Raw genomic sequence first — 21,262 nt, 5'->3', positions numbered from 1 at the left:
CTGGAATTTGTTGGTTTTATATATATATATATATATATATATATATATATATATATATATATATATATATATATATATATATATATATATGTAATGCTGATGATTTATGTGGATTTATTTGGCATATTGCAACTTTGCTAAAGATGTGAATTGTTTTTAGTAGTTTTTTAGTTGATTCTCTAGGGTTCTCTAAGTATACCATCATATCATCTGCAAAGAGTGATAACTTTCAGATGAAGAAATTGAAACCATTTCTAGTCATATGAAAAGGTGTTCTAAATCACTATGTATTGATTAGAAAAACGCAAATTAAGGCATCTTTAGGGGGCAGCTAGGTGGCGCAGTGGATAGAGCACCAGCCTTGAATTCAGGAGGACCCGAGTTCAAATCTAGTCTCAGACACTTAACACTTCCTAGCTGTGTGACCCTGGGCAAGTCACTTAACCCCAGCCTCAGGAGAAAAAAAAAAAAAAAAAAAAAAAAACATCTCTATTGTACCAATACACACCTCTCAGATTGGCTAAGATGACAGGAAAACATAATGATGAATATTGGCTGGGATATGGGAAAACTGGGACACTAATACATTGTTGGTGGAATTATGAACTATACCCAAAGGGTATCAAACTATGCATAAGCTTTGATCCAGAAGTTTTTCTACTGGGCTCTTTTCCCAAAGAGATCTTAAAGAAGGGAAATGGACCCACATTTGTAAAAATGTTTGTGGCAGCCCTTTCTTTAGTGGCAAGAAACTGGAAATTGAGTGGATGCCCATCAGTTGGAGAATGGCTGAATAAATTATGGCATATGAATGCTATGGAGTTGTTCTATAAGAAACGATCAGCAGGAAGATTTTAGAGATGTCTGGAGAGACTTACATGAACTGACGTGAAGTGAAAAGAACAGAACCAGGAGATCATTGTACATGGCAATGTCAATATTATAGAATGATCAATTCTGAAATGTGGTTCTTTTCAACAATAAGATGATTGATGACAGTTCCAATGATATTGTGATTAAGAGAGCCATTTACCCCCAGAGAGAAGGCTGTGGGAACTGAATGTGGACCACAACATAACATTCTCACTCTTTTTGATGTTGTGTGTTTGCATTTTGTCTTCTTACTCATTTTCTTTCCTTTTGGTTCTCATTTGAAATCTGATCTGAGTAAAATGAGCAGAACCAGGAGCTCACTGTACGAAGCAACAAGAAGATTATATCATTATCAATTCTAATCATAGATTTGTTCAATCTTTGCATTTCACAGAGTAGAAATATAAAGCTCATGGTAGTTAAATGACATGTCAAAATCATATGCAAAATAGGCATCAGAGGTAGGATTTGAGTGTTTTCAGGCTTCAATTGTCTCCTTCATAAAATAGAGTTAATATATTTGAATGCAGCACAAAAAGTATTTAATAAATGTCTTGAATGGTGAAATACAAGCATATTTATTAAAAACACACAAACTGCCTATTTTCCAATAGAAATTAACAACTTTACAAAGTTATTGTGAGGAAAGTAACTTTATAAACCTTAAACACTATGTAAATGTGAATTTTTAAATTTATTTCACCAATCAGAAAATTGAAGCTTAGAGAAATTCTCTTTTTTTGGTAGTTTTTTAAAATTAATTTTATAATTATAATTTTTGACAGTACATATGCATGGGTAATTTTTTACCACATTATCCCTTGCACTCCCTTCTGTTCCGAATTTTCCTCTCCTTCCCTCTACCCCCTCCTCTAGATGGCAAGCATTCCCATACATGTTAAATATGTTATAGTATATCCTATATACAATATATGTCTGCAGAAATGAATTATTTGTTGCACAGGAAGAATTAGATTCAGAAGGTAAAAATAACCTGGGAAGAAAGACAAAAATGCAATCAGTTTACACTCATTTCCCAGTGCTCCTTCTCTGGGTGTATCTGATTCTGTCCGTCATTGATCAATTGGATCTGAATTAGATCTTCTCTTTATTGAAGATATCTACTTCCATCAGAATACATCCTCACACAGTATTGTTGTTGAAGTGTATAATGATCTCCTGGTAAGCTTAGAGAAATTCAATGATTTTTCCATGTTTTGTAAATTATGCAGCCAGTGATTAAAAGCCAATTCTTGGGTCTCCAAATTTAGTACTAGTTGACTATTTTTTTATTGATCTTTCCATTTTTCATAAGAGAAAAACAGAAATATTTGAAAATTTTAAATTTTTAATAATGGCATAGTGTTTTCAAGAATTTTCTGAGGAAGCGACTTTTGTTTTAATGAGCTCTATGAAATTTCTTGCTTTCACATATCTAGTTCTTTTGGTATAATATGGGAATTGAACCTGAGTAGAATAGAGCATTCTCCTCTTTTATATAAGTCTTGAAGTGGTGATTGTTGGTAACATTCAAATTTTTGAGAAGGCTGAAAGCCTCTTTGTTGCTTTATAAGAAAAGTCAATATATCAATAACCATTCCATTGTATGATATAATATTAAAAAAGCAGTAGGGGTTCAGAGCTTTTGTTGTCTTGCTGTATTATCTCAGATTTTCTAATAAGAGAAGGTAGATTTTTCCTCTTCCCAGAAAACTTCATTAGGTATCTTTTGCCTAACAAGTAAATTTTGTGTTCCTTTACCTAGAATTCAAGATCCTCTAAAACCTGACACCACTCTATTTCTTTCATTGCCCCATATTAATCTATCCATTTAAATAATCTATTATTGTAAAGCAACCCAAATTTTAAAGTCCAGATCAAAAGCTCTCATTAAGTCTATTATATTTCTCCTTTTAGTAGCTATCTTTCCTCTAGGACATCTAACCACTTTATTTTTCATATTAATGTGTATGTGTTAATGGATATTAATTAATTCATGATATATGTGTGCTTGTGTGTGTATTTTCCAAGTATAAGTTCCATGAGGGTAAAGATTGTGTCTTGCATAAATATTTTCTCCCACACTGCTTAGGATAGTGATCTGCACTATTAACAAATCTAGTGAATATCCTGGTCAGTAGACTTGAAATCATACCTATTTTTAAAAGCCAATTAAATGTGATTTTTTTCATATTCAGCTTTCATGATTCCTCCATCCCTGTTAATAAGGGGAGGGGATGACCCTTCAAGGGCAACCTTCCCTATCTTGAATCCTGATTATGCTATATTTTTCTTCTTTCCAATGCACTGATCCTATAATATATGTATTATACCTCTACAGAGTCATGACTAGTAATGTAGATATTCAAAGTAAGAAGTACTATATGCAGTCTGAGATATATATTGAAATTTCTAATGAAAAAAATAAAATAAAATATGATATAAAATATTAACAGAAGCCAATAAAAACAAATTCAGTTGAATAAGAAAGGAATCAGCTTCTAAAGTGGAATTCAGATGTGTGATATCAACATTTTATAGTTTATTATTAAAGATAGTAATCTTGACAAATGCTAAGCTCAATTAATTTTTTCTTTGCAGAAGTTCATATGGTATTAACAGGTAAATGTAATACAATTTAAAATTTGCTTTAAAAATTGTAGCACATTCCCTTCTATATCACAAATTCCAGGGGCAGCTAGGTGGTGCAGTGGATTGAATACCAGCCTTGAATTCAGGAGGACCTGAGTTCAAATCTGGTCTCAGACACTTAACACTTCCTAGCTGTGTGACCCTGGGCACGTCACTTAACCCCAGCCTCAAGGGAAAAAAAATTCCAAGTGGATTGAAACATTTTTTATCTAACCTTTATTTTGCCCTTAGTCCTTTGTTTCCCACTTACGTGTACAATAAATAATTGTCAAATAAGAAAATGAATTAATATGGAGATATTAAAATGCTACATTGGTGTGTTGGATCTATACTATACATTTGGATGAATCTGAAGTGCTATAACCTTTGCAGTCACAATGTCATGGGAGCTGGCCTGAAGCAGCACCAGCAATGGACCTTGAAAACAACTATGAGCATGGCAGCAGGAGTAGCATCTTTTGAGACTTTCCAATCAGATATGGAGAAAGTACCAGACGACCAGTCAGAAACAGATTACAAGGGACCTTTGATGGAACTGGATACAACTGGTACTGATTGGCAAGTCTATTGCCCATATACAGTTCAGGATTGCAGTTCCTGAGCAAAGAGAAGCACTAATGCTTGTGACTTCAGGAGAGCCAAAAGGAGCACTATGACTTAAAGCTTCAAGAAACATGGGCCCTTCCTAAGTAAGACCAGAGTACACAGGGGAGTAATGGCAACTCCTTTCTCCAAATCACACTACCCTGAAAGCATCATAATCTAGAACTTTAGAACTACCACTGAAAACAGCAGCAGGAAAAAATTAAAAACATGGAACAGTACCTCCCATCTTCACATGAATAGAGCACTACTCTAATATAAAGTTAATATTAAGAAATGGACTGAGAAAATGGGCATACTACCACAAGAAATTAATAATAAGAAGTTACTTTGGTGTCCAGGAAGAGCAAGAATTCAGCAATATGAAAACATATGTAAGAAAAGCCTCAAAGAAAAATACTAATTGGATCCAAGACTGTAGTGTTCAGATTGGTTTTCTGCTCTGGAGCAGCCTTAGTTTCAGTAGAGTGATTACCACAAGAGCAGCCAATAACAATTCCTAGAAGAGTTAAAGAAATTAATAATAGAATAATAGTAGTAGAGGAAAAAATGGCAAATAAATGAAAAGAATGAAAAGAAATTATGAAAAGAGAATGAAAATTAATAGCTTGATAAGAGGAACAAAAAATACTAAAGAAAATAATTCCTTAAAACCAGAATTTGGCTAATAATAAAAAGAAGCACAAAAACTCACTGAAGGAAAAAAAATCTCCTTAAAAAATAGAATTGGCCAAATGGAAAAAAAGTGGACAAGATCAATGGAAAAAAAGAATTCTTCAAAATTACAGAAAAACAACTTACCTAGGAAATAGATTGAGGACAGATGATTTAAGAATCATTAAACTCTCCAAAAGACATGCCAAAAAAGCCTAGATATCATATTTCAAGAAATTGTCAATAACTAACCATTATCTCAGATATAAAGGATAAAATAAAAATTGAAAGAACCGAGCAATTATCTTCTAAAAAAGATCCCAAAGGGACATTTTCAAGAATAGCATAGACAAATTCAAGAGCTTCCTAGTCAAGGAGAAAAAATTACGAAAAGCTAGAAAGGAATAATTCAAACAAACATTAAGGAACCAAAATCAGGACTACCCAGGTTTTAGTAGCTTCTATACTATAAGGAATGGAGAACTTGGAACAAAATATTCTGAAATGCAAAGGAAATAAAATCACAACTAAGAATAACTTACCCAGCAAAACTAAGTATAATACTGAAGGGTAAAATAATCAATCTTTAATGAAATAAAGGACTTTCAAGTATTCCTAATGAAGTGATTAGAAGGGAATAGAAAATTTGTCAAATTCAAGATTCAAGAGAAGCCAAAGGAGCAATCATGAAAGAATAATCATAAGATGTTTTTCATAAGTTTACATGTTTATTTTCTTGTATGGTAAGATGAAAAATAACTTCTAAGAATTTTTACATTTTAAAACAGAAGGAATATAAATACACAGAGAGCATTAGAGTGAATTAATTTAATGGAATGACGTAGAAAAGGGGGATAAGAAAAAAAACAGTGCACTGAGAGAAAGAGTAAGTGAGAGGTATAAAGGGGGGAAAATTATCTAAAAGTGGCATACATGGAAGCATTTTTGTACTGGAGGAGAAAATTAGGATAGGTATGGTATCACTTTCACAAGATTTGGTGTAGAGAGAGAGAAGAAGATAAACCACCAGATACATAGAGAAATCCACTTTACCCAATTGGGAAGTAGGAGGGGAAAGAGAAAAAAAATGTGAAGACAACAAATGAAAAATGAAAGATTGGATTAAGAGAGCTGTGGTCAGAAGCAGAGAGACTTTTGAGGAGAGACAGGATAAAATGAGAGAAAAAGATAAACAGAAGAAAATAAACTGGAAGGAAATATACAGTTAGTAATCATAACTGTGAAAAGCAGTTAGGTAATGAAATTGATAGAATGAAGAAGATGAGAGCCTAGAGTCAGGAATGCCTGAGTTCAAAAACAGCCTTGGACATTTACTAGTTGTGTGTCCCTGAGCAACTTCCTCAACCCTGTTTGCTTTACTTTTCTATATTAAAAAAAATGACTTGGAAAAGGAAACAATAAACTACACTAATATTATTCAAGAAAACTCCAAAAGGATACTAGAAGAGTTGGACCAACTGCAGAATCAATTATGCTCCAACTTAAAACAACAACAACAACAAAACAAAGCAAAAACAGGATAAGAGCAATCATAATCTCAGACAAAGCAAAAGTAAAAATAGTCCTTAATTAGGCTAAATAAAGAAATAATCAGGTAAAATACATTTTGCTAAAATCAAGATTTTACAGTTAGTTAGTTTCTCTACTGAAAGCTTCATTTGTCAAATATGTAAGGAATTGTCTAATTCATAAAAAATTAAGAGCCACAACTGATAAGTAATAAAAACATATGAATTTCTTCAGAAGAAAACAGAGCTAATTATAATCACTCTAAATCTTTCTTTTTAATAAGAAAAATATAAATTAAAACAACTCTAAGGTGAAATATCACACTTATTCATAAATGACAACTGCTGGAGGGGATGTGGGAAATTAAACATAGTAATAAACTATTGGTGAAATTCTGAATTGATCCTGTCATTCTAAAGAACAATTTGGAACTATACCCAAAGTGCTATAGAAGTGTGTATACCCTTTGATCCAGCAATACCATTATTTGGTCTGAATACCAAAGAAGTTAAAAAAGAAAAGTATGGGATCTATTGTACAAAAATATTTATTTCTGCTCTTTTTGTGGTAGTAACAAGTTGGCAATTGAGGGGATGCTTATTAATTGTAAAATGGCTGAACAAGTTATAATTTATGATTGTGATGAAGTATTACTGAGCAATGAGAAATTATAAGGAGATGGTTTCAGAATAAACAGGGCAAAACCTATATGAATTGATGTAGAATAATGTGAAAATAACTAAATCATTGAGCACAGTAACAGCAATGTTGTAATGATGATCACCTATGAAATGTTTAGCTACTTCAATCAATGCAATGATCTAGGACAGTTGCAAAGGGTTCATGCTGAAAAAAATTATTTCCAACTCTAGAGACAGAACTGATGAACTCTGTGTATATATTGAAGTATAATTTTCTTGCTTTCTTCAATTTTTATAATAATATTAAAATATTTTACATTATTTTATATGACCATTTGCTATCATTTTACTTGTTTTACTTGTTTTCTCAATGGGTATTAAAATGTTGGGCAGGAGAGAGAAAATTTAGAATTCAAAATTTAAAAATAAAAGAAAGTTTAAAAATAATTAAAATTTATTTAATGCATCCTAAACAGGCCTCTTTATCTTTCTTTTCATAAAAAGGAATAATATATTTGTTTTAAGGGTTTCACTATATTTATAATCATTAACATTTGCAACTTTGAACTCATCCTCACCTTGTCATTTTCCCTTACCATATATATATATATATATATATATATATATATATATATATATATATATATATGGTTGTATTTTTTACACTTTAAGCAGCAAATCTGTTACATTCATCTCATATTTAACATACTCACAAATTTGATCCTAGTTTTATTCTTTATTATATCTCACCTAAAGTACTGTAATTACCTCCTAATTAGTTTTTCTCTGTCTTTAATATTATTCTTTATCAATCCTTTGTGCTTATAGCTGCAAAAGTAATGTGCCAAAACTATACGTCTGACTATAACAGTGCCAATGGCATTAGGGTTTAAAATTTACACTTAAATATGCAAAAGATTTCTGTAATAGCAAGATTCCAATCTTCCCAATTCATACACTTAAATCTAGATAAGTGACCATGCAAATATGTTTTACATGGAAAAGAATTCAAATAAATTGTGAGCAGTCAGTTAATTAGATGAAACTATTTATGAATACCCTGATTACATGTTAATCAAGGGAACAGTGCTGCCTTTAGGAAATGTCAAGATTTGAATAATTTAAGCTGTGTCTTTTCCATTGCAAATAAGGAATGATTACCACTGTTTTTAGGTATTTAAAAATGCAGTTATATGGATGGTTCAAAGTTAATCCATTCCTATTCAACATCAATTAAATGGACAGGTAAAATTGTGAACATTTTGTTTGAAAAGAACTGTCAAATTTCAAATACAAATTGTAATTTTCTTACTTTTTTCTTTCTCATTTATTTTCTCTGTTGGCTATGTGATAATTGATTTGCAACGTTTTTGGAAAAAAAAACTAAATTTAACAGATTACAATGATTTTGAAGCATAAGAGCTTAAAAACTATTAGTTTGCCCCAAGATAATGAAGACCATTATTAATGTTCACTTAAAATAATTTCATTTTGTGCATTTATTTGGAGAAATGCTGGATTTTGAATAGGCACAACATTTCATATTGCCTTACGTAGCCTCATGTGTAAAATTATGGAAAAAAATTCTAAAATCTGATTTCAATGTAACCTTGACTATTCTTTTTTCCTCCTTATAGGTATCATTTTTTTTATTTATTATCTTTGTGGTATACACTATGCTGCCCTTCAACATGAGAGATGCCATAATTGCCAGTGTACTGACCTCTTCATCCCACACCATAGTGCTGAGCGTCTGTCTCTCTACTCTTCCAGGAGTGAAGAATCACTTGGTTTGGCAGGTGAGTACATAATAAAATAAAGCATGATTATGCATTGACTCTCCTGATGACAATAATAGGAAATGTATGACAACTTTCATTTGAGTATATGATTCCATTTTTGTTTTCATTCTTCCATTAAATTTCTATAGCTTACATTTGCACAATTTTTGGCTTTAAGTTTAAGAGCTAATAGATATATAAATCCCTAACCTACCAGTATAATCAATAGCCATTTAGTAATTAGCAATACACATTAAAACTAGCATGAAACCTAAATATAGAAAATATATTTTCCTGACTACTAAATAAAAGCAGAATCCCATCATTAAAAAACAGTATTTTATCATAAATTATAATTTAACTCTACTAGTTTTAGGATGAAATATTCCTTATTAATAAATCCATACACCAACATGCACAATGCACACACTTGTAGGAAGCTTCCCTTCTAACACCCCCCCACACACACACACACAAACATGCATGCATATGTGCGCACATGCTAAAAGCATTACTAATCACTATATTTCATGAGACAATACTTTGGACAGTTTCAGAATTACAGTTACATAAAATGTTGCTGAATGAAACAACATTTTAAAAACTCACTCAGAAGGAAAATACTCTGTTTCATTTGGAAAATAAATATATTTTTCACAAATATTTGCATCAACAATAGAGACTATAAGTGATTTAGAGATTATCCTAACAGACTCTTTTTCCTTACTAAAATGGCATTTCCTTTTTTCTGTAATACTGTTGAATGACAAAAACATCAGCACAGAGTATGATGTAGGAATCTGTGAAAATCATGGTAACTATAAAAAAAAATTAAATGAGAAAATAATCTGATCTTTGATCACTGTAATCATATATTAACTGCCTACTGTTTATGTTGTGGAGGATTCTCATGCAAGTGAATATGGTGTTGAATATATAGAATTAGATCTACAAAAGTTAAACAATAGAACTGGAAATTCTTGGAAATTATGTGATGATAAATTTTGGTTTGGCATGAAATCTGAATAATGATTAAGGCTTTCCTTGAATGGAAAGCCTTGAACTTAATGAGTTCTTCATTATTGGGGATGTTAATCCAAAGCCTAGGTGATACCTTTATGGGAAGTTTGTAGAGGAAATTTACAAAACATGAAGTTTGCTGTATTAAATGGCCTATTTAATCCCCTCAAGATCTAAGTTTCTGTAATCCTAAAAAATTATAAACAATGTTCTCTATCTGATGCAAAAGAGAAGAAATCCTCATTTGACATCCAACAGCCTTTAACACTCTTACCTCTTAAGTTTTTAGCATACTGACTAGAAGCAAACAGGTAACTACTGTTGGGCCTTGTAGTGCCTCAGAGTACTTTTTATTCCTACCTCTATACTCATACATGTAATGCAATTTTATACTGGATTTATTGCTCCATGTTTTTTTTAAGTTCTCAATAGGAAAATTCATCTCTCTCATACTTCATTCCTCTTCATTTTAGATTCCCAAGGAAAGTTACTTCTTATAGAATCACTAATTATAGAACTGTTAACAGATTGTAGTCTAAGGTTTTCCCCAGAAAGGAGAGAAAATTTTTTTAAAAAGATGCACATGATCATATGTTTGGAGAATCCTAGAGAATTAACTAAAAACAACTAGTAGAAATAATTAACAGCTTTAGCAAAGTTAAAGGATATAAATAAACTCATAAATCATCAACATTTCTCTATTACCAATAAGGTCCAGCAGTAAGAAATAGAAAGATTCCACTTAAAATACTTGTGAGTTTTCCTACTAAGACAAACATGGGAATTATATGATCAAAATTATAAAATTATATATTTCACACAAATAAATAAGATTAAAATAACTTGAAAAACATCAGTTACTCATGGATGAGCTGAATCAAAATAATAAAAATATTCTATCTAAATTAATTTACTTACTTGATATCATATAATCAATTATCAAAATTTATTTTATAGAGTTAGACAAAGATAACCAAAAAATGAATAGGAGCAGAGTATAAGAAAAAAAAAAAAAGATACAAGAGTATCAAGGGAATCAAAAAAGGAGGTGAGGTAAGAAAAGGTAGCCTATCCATGCCAGAACTCAAACCTTATTACATAGTGGTAATCATCAAAACAATCTGATATTAATTTTAAAAATAGAATGTCAGAGAGAATTCACTTTTTACCCTTTAAATGGGGGGGATTGCCCTAGATGAAAATTACTCCATTATACCCTTTTACTACAGGGAAGTGCTGGAGAAAACATCTTAAAACTTAGAATACATCAAAATATCAGACAGTTATCTTTTTTATACATAAGGGTATCTCATTTGAGGTCTAGAGAAACAATTCTTTAGGGTCACTATACCATAATGAATCTGGTATTTCCTCAAAGGATCACTAGCAGTAAACAGCACTGTCCAAATTGAGTTCCTAATTTGCCCCTAGGACAAGCAGATTAAAAAAAGGAAAGCACAGTTTAAAATGCACCAAAGTTGTATATCTCCCCAACTAAATTAGGGTTAATGGCTCAGGGTTTATAAACCCAGCAGCAAAAACTTATCTTAAGAATTAGAAGTCCATAAAAATGACAGGTGCACTGTTTAGAATCTATAACAACATTACAAGTAATTCAAGTCTGTTTAAAACCAAAAAGGGAAAAAATGCACATTTATGAATTTTATGCAAATAAATAGTTGTAGAGTACCACCTACATGTTAAAGGTCATCCAACTATTTATTTGCATAAAATTTCCTTCTACTTCTTCCTGCAACAACAATAATAATAATAACAAACTAACATTTATGTAAGAGCTACTATTTTCCAGGTACTATACAAAGCTTTACAAATGTTATCTCATGTGATCCTCAAAGTAATTCCATAAGATAAGGGTAGAGTAATATATTAAATAGATATAATAAAACACTATATTAGTACTAAACATTCAAACAAACAAAAGTTATCTTAAAGGAATCAATCTAATTGATGAGAAAACACTGAAATAGATTGCCTAAGTATAAAGTAAAAAAAAAAAGAAAAAAAATGCTCATTTCTATCTAGTGAATCTCTGCAAACTTAAGTATCCAAAGGCAAAAGGACTTCAAATTATCCTAGGTAGCTCAATCCCTCTCCCTGTTGCTGTTCAGTTGTTTCAGTCACATGAACTTCATTTGGGGTTTTCTTGGCAGGTTTGCCAATTGTGTCTCCAGCTCATTTTACAGAGGAGGAAACTGAGGCAAACAAGGTTAAGTAATTTGCCCAGAGTCACATAGCTAATTATATCTGAAGCCAGATTTGAATTCAGAAATGTGTATCTTCCTGACTCATTGTGCCATCTATTTGCCCTTCTCCTTCCCCCCAATACAGCACTAATTTCAAGACTACTTCTTCTAACTTCCTCTAACAAAGGCCAGGTCCTCAGAGGACAGCTGAGTATTACTGCTGGTATTCTAGGGAATGATCTTAAGGGGTTACATAATTTCCCTGTCCCCTGCTTCTCATTATCAATCAATAAATATTAATAAATAAATATCAAACCTAAAATATAAATAATAAGTGTAGTTTTAAAAGGTTTTCTCAGAAGTCTGTTGTACACTGGTTCCATGAGAAGAGAAAGCACAAACATAAAGCAAAAAACTATAAAGTTATATGTATTGTTCATATATTGTAGAGGTAATTCACAATTCCTGGTGTAATAATATAATAATATTCTTAAAATGATTATGTATCCACTCCAACACAATGCCAAAAAACTGGATGGAAAATGCCATCTGCGTCCTGAAAAAGAACTATGGAGAGTGAATATAAATCAACACATGCTATGTTCATTTCTTTTTTTTCTGTTATTTTTTCTCTCCCATGGTTTTTCCCTTTTGTTCTGATTTTTCTCTCCCAACATGATTCAAAAAGCAATGTGTACTAAAAATAAATAATTAAATACAAAGAAAGAAAGTGATTATATACCTACTTTGTGTGTTTGATTAATTTGAAATAACTTGGCATTCTGTGATTTATTGGCATGGGAGTGAAATACCACCCTTAAATAATCATAACTTTCACATGACAAATACAGATGGTTAATTATCATATTCAGGGAAGAGAATGAGACAAGAGATTTAGTGGAGATTATAAGAGAAAAAAAGAATAATATAGTGATTGCTCTCTCTCTTTCTCTGTATTTATATGTCTATTTTTATTATATATACTATAATATGTGTGTATGTATACATGTAGATATAGCTGTATATGCATGTATGTATATATATATATATTGCATGTATAATTGTATATGTACATATACATATTACACACATGTTAGTGACATCTATATAGAGATGTTAGGGAGAGAAACAAAAGTGAGCTCTGTCACAGAAGCCCAAAGAACAGAGTATCCAGGAGGGAAGGTTTATCAAATTCTGTAGAAGCATCAAGAGGAATAGGAACTAAAAAAAAAAAAAAAAAAAAAAAAAAAGGTCTTTAGATTATCCAATTAGGAAATTCCTGATAACTTTTAGAGATTGCAACTTCATTTGATAAGCAGAAGGAAAAATGGGAAAAGAACATATTCTTAGTAAAATGGTAATGAAAAAAAATTTAAGTGACTTTGAATTAAAAAAAAAACAAAGATATTCAGAAGGAATATATGTACCTTAGTAGAATTAAGGAAGAAATTCAAAATATGGATAGAAAATAGAAAATAATTTATATTATGAGCCCTTGACAGCTGATTGTAAAGACAGAAATGTAGCACTGATTAAAAATGAGAATGGAGAAGAAACTTGTCAGAACCAAAATACTAGTCTTTTGCCATATGGTATTCTTTCAGGTATTTGAAAGTAGTTGTATTTCCCCTGAATCTTCTCTTCCTCAAACAAAACTCACTATTTGCTCCAATTGATCCTTATGACATGGACTCAAGGCCCTTCACCATCTAAGTTGGCCTTCTCTGGATACTATCTATTCTTCTGATGTCTTTGCCATACTGCAGTACCCAGAAATAAACACAATGCTTCATATATAGTTTGGCAGGGGAGAACTACAATGGTAATATCGCATGTTTATTCCTATATGCTATTCTACTCTTAACACAAAATAAAACTGGATTAGCTTTTTCAACTCCTATATCTTATAATCATTTACTATTGAACTAAAACAACTCTTTTTCAGGTAAATTGTTATCTAATCATGCCCCTGCCACATTGTATTTGTGATACTGATTTTTTTTTCCAACTCAAGCAAAAGAAATTGCATTTATCTCTCTAAAATTTCTTTCTTTTTTTTTTTTTTTTAAACACAACACAACATGTTTTAAGATTGTTTGGAACATATCTTTGTCATCCAGTATGTTAGCTATCCCTCTAAACTTTATTGAGTATTCCATTTAAATAGTGTTTTGGATAAAGCACCAGACCCAAAATTGGGAAGGACTGAATTAAATCTTTACTTAAATGTTTGCAAGCTCTGTAAGTCTAAACAAATTATTTAACACTTTTGTGCTTCAGTTTCCTTCATTCTAAAATGATGTGATTGAACTTTTTAGTCTTTAATGTTTCTTTTAGCCCAAATCTTTAATCCTTTTTTACTTTTATTTAAGCTATTTATAGAAGTGTCAAAGAGCATGGAATCAAGCCTATGTCCCCATATTACAATGGATGTAGTATTGGGCCTGGAGTCAGGAAGACTCATCTTCTTGAGTATAAATCTGGCCTCAGTTACTTATTGGCTGTATCACCTTGGACAAGTCACTTAATTATTTTTGCCTCAGTTACAGATAGATAGATAGATATAGATATAGATATAGATATAGATATAGATATAGATATAGATATAGATATAGATATAGATATAGATATAGATATAGATATATAGATAGATAGAGTGATCTAGAGAATGAAATGAAAAACTGTTCCAGTATTTTTACCAAGTAAACTCCAAATGCAATCACAAAGAATGAGACATGATTGAAAAATAGCTGGCCAGCAAGGATATTCCCTTGTGTTACACTATGCTAACCACTATCTTTCAAGTTGACATTTAATTATTAACCATGACAATCTGATTCTGACCAAGCAATTCCAAATTCAACTAATTGTATTATTGCTGAGTCCCTTCTGTCCAATTTTTTATAAGTATAGTTTGAAATACTTTGTGAAAATCTAGGTCAACTTTCATAATCCTCTGGTCTAAATCCTTAAAATTCTATCCAAAAAAAAAAAAAAATTAAGTTAGTTTGGCAGGAGTTCTCCTTAGAGAAAGCATGATAATTTTAAAGGATCACCAGTTAATTTTCTAGATGTTTACTAAGCATTTCTCTAATATTATATTTTTCCCCTGAGGCTGGGGTTAAGTGACTTGCCCAGGGTCACACAGCTAGGAAGTGTTAAGTGTCTGACCCCAGAGTTGAACTCGGGGTCCTCCTGAATTCAAGGCTAGGGCTCTATCCACTGCGCCACCTAGCTGCCCCTAATATTATATTATTGAAATGATTTATTTTTTTCAGGATTGGTTTTTCTTTTTTCTGGAAATATATCTGGATGTTTATTAATATATACTCAGCTGGAAATGATGTTTAGTACATGTCAAGATTACATCAGGAACTGCTACAGGCATGGAAATTCTACATTACTTTACCATATGAATGGGAGTAAACTCTTTCCAAAGTGCCCACATTTAATAAATGATGAATCTCTAGTCCCCATTTCACCTGTCCCAGAAAGTTATCTTTTACTTTCAGATGATTGGAAAGATGGATATCTCATCTCTGGCACAGGCTCACACCCCAATAATTTCCTCCTATATTGTATTTCAATAGCTTATATCATAAAAACTTGATATAAAATTTCTCTTAGTTTTCTACTGTCCTTTTACTTCTTCCTGAATTGGTTTTAACTGTGCAAAAAATTTTTTTAATTTCACGTGGTCAAAATTATCCATTTTACTTCCTATGAGCCTTGCTATTTCTTGTTTGGTCATAAATACTTCCCTTATCCATATATGTGACAAGCAAATTGTTCTATGCTCTCCTAATTGACTTATGTATATCACCTTTTGTGAATAATTTATCCATTTTGATCTTGCTTTGGTATACTGTCTGAGATTTTGGTCTGCGCCCAGGTCCTGACTGAATTTTCCCAGCAATTTTTGTTGAGTAGTGAGTAATTACAATAAAAGTTTGGATTGCTTGGTTGATCAAACATTTTATTACAATGGCCATTTAATACTTTTTATTATATGTCCAATCTATTCCACTGATCAACCACTTTATTTCTTCACCAATACCAGATTTGTTTTGTGGAGATTATAATTTTGTAATATATTTTGAAAACTGGTAGTGCTAAGCTATGTTCCTTCATACTTTTCCATTGATTCTTTTAATATTCTTGAACTCTTTTTTTTCTTCTAATGAATTTTGATATCTTTTTTTCTAGCTCCTTAATATAATTTTCTGGTCAATTGTTTGTATGGAACTGAATAAATATTAATTTAGGTATATTTGTCATTTTAATTATATTGGTTTGGCCTACTTATGAGCAATGAATATTTCACAAATTATGTAGATCTGTATTTTTTATAAAAAATATTTTATAATTGTATTCATGCAATCCCTTTGGTTTCTCTTGTCAGTTAGATTCCCAAGTATTTTATAATATCTGCAGTTATGGTAATATAATTTTTTTCTCTCCTTTATGTAAGTTTAATTTTATCCTGCAACTTTGAAGAAACTGTTAATGATTTGATTAGCTTTTTAGTTGGTTCTCTAGGGTTCCCTAATTATATTATGTCATCTGAAAAGAGTGAGCATTTTATATTCTCAATGACTATTTTTATTCTGCAAAATTATTTTAATTGTTTTATTGCTAGTATTTCTGGTTAGCTGGTTATTATTCTTTGTTCTCATAAATGTCCAAAATGTCATCACTATGTTAGATTGAGGTTAGCATGTCCAACCTTTGACTCTGCAGTAGAGTCTGAATGCATGGTAGGTTAATTTCAAACACTGGTATGCTGTCCAGGTTTCACAAGCATACAGCAATGAGATTACTGCAATGGCTCTGTAGATCTTTAGTTTGACAGTCTAATACCTCTCCCCTCTCCCACTTTCCTTTGGAGCCTCCAAATACTGAGACAGTTCTGACAACGCATGTTAGGACAAAATTAGCACAAATAGCAAAAAAATATTTGTTGCATCTCAGCTTTGGAGGCTCTACTGAGTACACAAACATCTACAAACAAAAATTCATGCACCAACCCTTCTTCCACTTTAGTTTTGACTTGTAGCTTTTTTAAGTTGAAAAGTTTGCCAAAAGTGCAGTAGCTCATTTTGATGCCTTGTTTGTCATCATTGAAGGCTTTTGACAATATGGTTGAAAAGATCATACTAAAAAGCATGGTGCAAGCACAGAGACTTGTTTCACTCTGCTACTGACTGGAAAAGCTTGAGAGCACTTTCCATTGTCCACAACCTAGGCAAGAGTGCCATCATGAAAATAACATGAGATACTGATAAACTGCTCTGTATAAACAAAATGTTGACATAATTTTCCATTAAGACCTCATTACTGACAGTATCAAAAGCTTTGGTCAGATCCACAAATGTTGTATGCAGACTACTAAAGTTCTTTTCCTGAGACTACTACTAAAGTTGTTAGATAGCAAACATCATACTTACTGTTCCTCAGCTTCTTCTGAAGCCACACTACTTCTTAGCTAGATGACTTCTTCCATATATGGGATCTGTCTATTAAGGAGGAGTCTGGGTCAAGATGGTGGAGAAGGCACATGTTCTTTAAGCTCCTCTCTTGCCCTCAATACCAATCTTTGAATTTAGCCTCAAAAATAGGGCTTGACTGGTGAAATTCATGAAGATTAAAGGTGCAATGACTTACCAGCTGAAGATAATCTGGAAGACCACCAGAGTAGGTTTGTCCTGAGGGACGGGAAAAGACCAGTGGCAGGCAGGGAGATAGGAAAGTCTGGCAGCCTGAGCGGACCAGGGATGGGGGTATCCTCTGTGGCTAGAAGAGGTTGTTTTGCCTTGATTATAAAGTAGCAGATCATCACAGAGATTAAAGCTGGAGGTACAGGGTATTCTAAAAATGCCAGAATTGTACCCACCCCCAAACTGGAAGTGACTCGGCATAGATCAGCCAACTGTGCAGCTGCATACTAAAATACCCAGAGCAGCTGCATTCCCCCGCAGATGGGGTGTGCAGACTGGAATCATTCCCATTGGGGAACTACTTCCCAGAGTACTCCCATACCTAGCCACTCCTTGTAGCCTGTTGACAGGACCTTCCATACACCTATCCCTGTTCTACACAGGAAGCTGGTAACCTCCTGGCACTGAAGGCAGACCCGACAGGCTTGAAAAAATGAGTAAAAAAATTAAAAGGACAATGGATAGCTTCTATACAGAAAGAGATCAGGTTTTCAACCCCAAAGAGACTAATAACAGACAGTCTCCAGACAATTGTTGGTCCACAACACAAAAGGCTCTCCTAGAAGACACTATCAAAAATCTTAAAAGAGAGCTAGAAGAAAAACAGGGAAAGGAGAGAGAAGCTATGCAAGAGAGCAACAACTTCCTGAAAGGTGAACTAGAAAAGGTAAAAAACTCACAGGAAATGCAGGGAAACAGGATTTGTGAATTGGAAAAGGTAAAGAACTCCCAGGAAAGTAGAATTTGTGAATTAGAAAAAGAAAATAACTCACTAAAAAAATAGTGAAATGGAAAAAAAATTCATAGAACAAAATAAACTCATCTAAAAACTCAATTGGACAAATACAAAAAGAAGTAAAAAAAAAAAAAAAGCTAATGAAGAAAATAATTCATTAGAAATCAGAACTGAATAGAAACGAATGATTCCCTGAGACATCAAGAATCAGTCAAGCAAAACCAAAAAACAAGAAAAAAATAGAAAGAAACATTACACATCTACTTGGAAAAAGAACAGACCTGGAAAATAGATCTAGGAGAGATAATCTGAGGATTATTGGATTTCAATGGAAAAAAGAGCCTAGATACTATTTCACAGGAAATAATCAAAGAGAATTGCCCAGAGGTAAAAGAACCAGAAGGGAAAATAGGTATTGAAAGAATTCATCAAACACCTTCTGAAAAAGACCCTAAAAAAATACTCCACGGAATATTGTAGACAAATTTCAGAACTATCAGGCTAAGGAAAAATTATTACAAGCAGCCAGGAAAAAACAATTTAAATATTGAGGTGCCACAATAAGGGTCACTCAAGATCTGGCTGCATACACACTAAAGAAAGGCAAAAGAACTTGGAATGCAAAAAGAATAAACTACCCAGCTAAGCTAAGCATTTTCTTCCATGGAAGAAGATTGACATTTAATGAAACAGATGAATTTCATTTGTTTCTAAGGAAAAAAACAGATCTAAACAAAAAGTTTGATCTCCAACCAAGAGAAGCCAAAAAAGGTAAAAGGAACACTTGAGAACTATATTTCTGTTGTGGATATACATAAAGTCCACATGTATATTTTGAATTTACTGATATAACATAAAAACGGGAAATAGAAATGGAAAGGGGATAGTATCAGAAAAAGGGAAAAGGGGAGATAAAAAGAGGGAAACTATATCCTATAAAGAGGTAAAGAAAACCTATCATAACTGAAAATAATTAGAGAGGGAGAGGAGCACTGTGTGAATCTTACTCTCATCAGAGTTGGCTCAAAGAGAAAATAATTGACATTTGTTTTACAGAGAACTCTCTCACCTCATTAAAAAGTGGAAAAGAAAAAGGGAAAAGGAAAAGAGTAATAAGGGAAAGGTAGAAAAAAGGGGAAAGGATATAAAGGGAGAAGGGAGGGATACTAAAGAGGGAGGGCTGTGTGATGCAAGTGGGGCCCATAAGTTTAATACATGGGAAGGGGTTTAGGGGGAGTAAGGGGGGAAAAGCATAATCCGGGGATATTATGATGGCAGGAAATACAGAATTAGTAAGTTTAACTGTAAATATGAATGGGATGAACTCTCTCATTAAGTGGAGGCAGATACCAGACTGCAACAAAAGTCAGAACCCTACAATATGTTGTTTACAGGAAATACATTTAAAACAGGGAGATACATACGGAGTAAAGTAAAAGACTGGAGCAGAATCTATTATGCTTCATGTAAAGTCAAAAAAGCAGGGGTAGTCATCTTTATCTCAGATCAAGCAAAAGCAGAAATTGATCTAATTAAAAGAGTTAAGGAAGGAAACTATATCCTGCCAAAGGGTAGCATAGGCAATGAAGCAATATCAATACTAAACATACATGCATCAAGTGGTATAGCATCTAACTTCCTAAAGGAGAAGTTAAGAGAATTGCAAGAAGAAATAGAAAGCAAAACTATAATAGTGGGAGATCTCAACCTTACAATCTCAGAATTGGATAAATCAAACCACAAAACAAATAAAAAAGAAATTAAAGAGGTAAATAAAATATTAGAAAAATTACGTATGATAGATCTTTGGAGAAAACTGAATGGTGATTGAAAGGAGTATATTTTCTTCTCAGTAGTTCATGGAACCTTTACAAAAATTGACCATATATTAGTACATAAAGATCTCAAAATTAAATATAGGAAGGCAGAAATAGTAAATGCTTTCTTTTCAGATCATGATGCAATAAAAACTACATTCAACAAAAAGTTAGGGGTAAACACACCAAAAAGTAATTGGGAACTAAATAATCTAATTTTTAACAGACAATTGGGTGAAACAGCAAATTACAGACACAATTAATAATTTCACTCAAAATAATGACAATGATGAGACATCATACCAAAATTTTGGGGATGCAGACAAAGTAGTAATAAGGGGAGATTTTATATCTTTAGAGGCTTACTTGAATAAAACAGAGAAAGAGAAGATCAATGAATTGGGCTTGCAACTTTAAAAAGCTAGAAAAAGGCCAAATTAAAAACCCGCACTCAAATACTAAACTTGAAATTCTAAAATTAAAAGGAGAAATTAATAATATTGAAAGTAAAAAAAAAAAAAAAACTATTGAATTAATAAATAAAACTAAGAGTTGGTTCTATGAAAAAAACGATAAAATAGATTAACCTTTGGTACATCTGATCAGAAAAAGGAAAGAGGAAAATCAAATTCTTAGTCTTAAAAATGAAAAGGGGGAACTTTCCACCAATGAAGAGGAAATTAGAGCAATAATAAAGAGTTAATTTGTCCAACTTTATGCCAATAAATTTGATAACCTAAGTGAAATGGATGACTACCTCCAAAAATATAGGCTTCCCAGATTAACAGAAGAGGAAGTAAATTGCTTATATTTAAGCAATTTCAGAAAAAGAAATAGAACAAGCTATTAATCAACTCCCTAAGAAAAAATCCCCAGGGCCAGATGGATTTACATGTGAATTCTACCAAACATTTAAAAAACAATTAGCCCCAATGTTATATAAACTATTTGAAAAAATCGGGAATGAAGGAGTCCTATCAAATTCTTTTTATGACACAGATATGGTACTAATACCTAAACCAGATAGGTCGAAA

The 21,262-nt window shown here is 32.2% G+C and overlaps 1 protein-coding gene across 1 annotated transcript in view; it reads left to right on the top strand.

Annotated features, from left to right (window-relative positions):
* The window catches only part of ADCY2 (adenylate cyclase 2), a 589,713-nt gene that overhangs the window by 182,230 nt on the left and 386,221 nt on the right, over positions 1-21,262 (top strand). The window contains 1 exon segment of the mRNA XM_074279140.1: positions 8,591-8,752. Coding sequence (XP_074135241.1) covers positions 8,591-8,752 — 162 coding nt within the window.

This window comes from Sminthopsis crassicaudata, chromosome 1 (assembly GCF_048593235.1).
Source record: "Sminthopsis crassicaudata isolate SCR6 chromosome 1, ASM4859323v1, whole genome shotgun sequence".
Lineage (NCBI taxonomy): Eukaryota > Metazoa > Chordata > Mammalia > Dasyuromorphia > Dasyuridae > Sminthopsis > Sminthopsis crassicaudata.
This window is presented reverse-complemented; position numbering and strand designations above follow the sequence as displayed.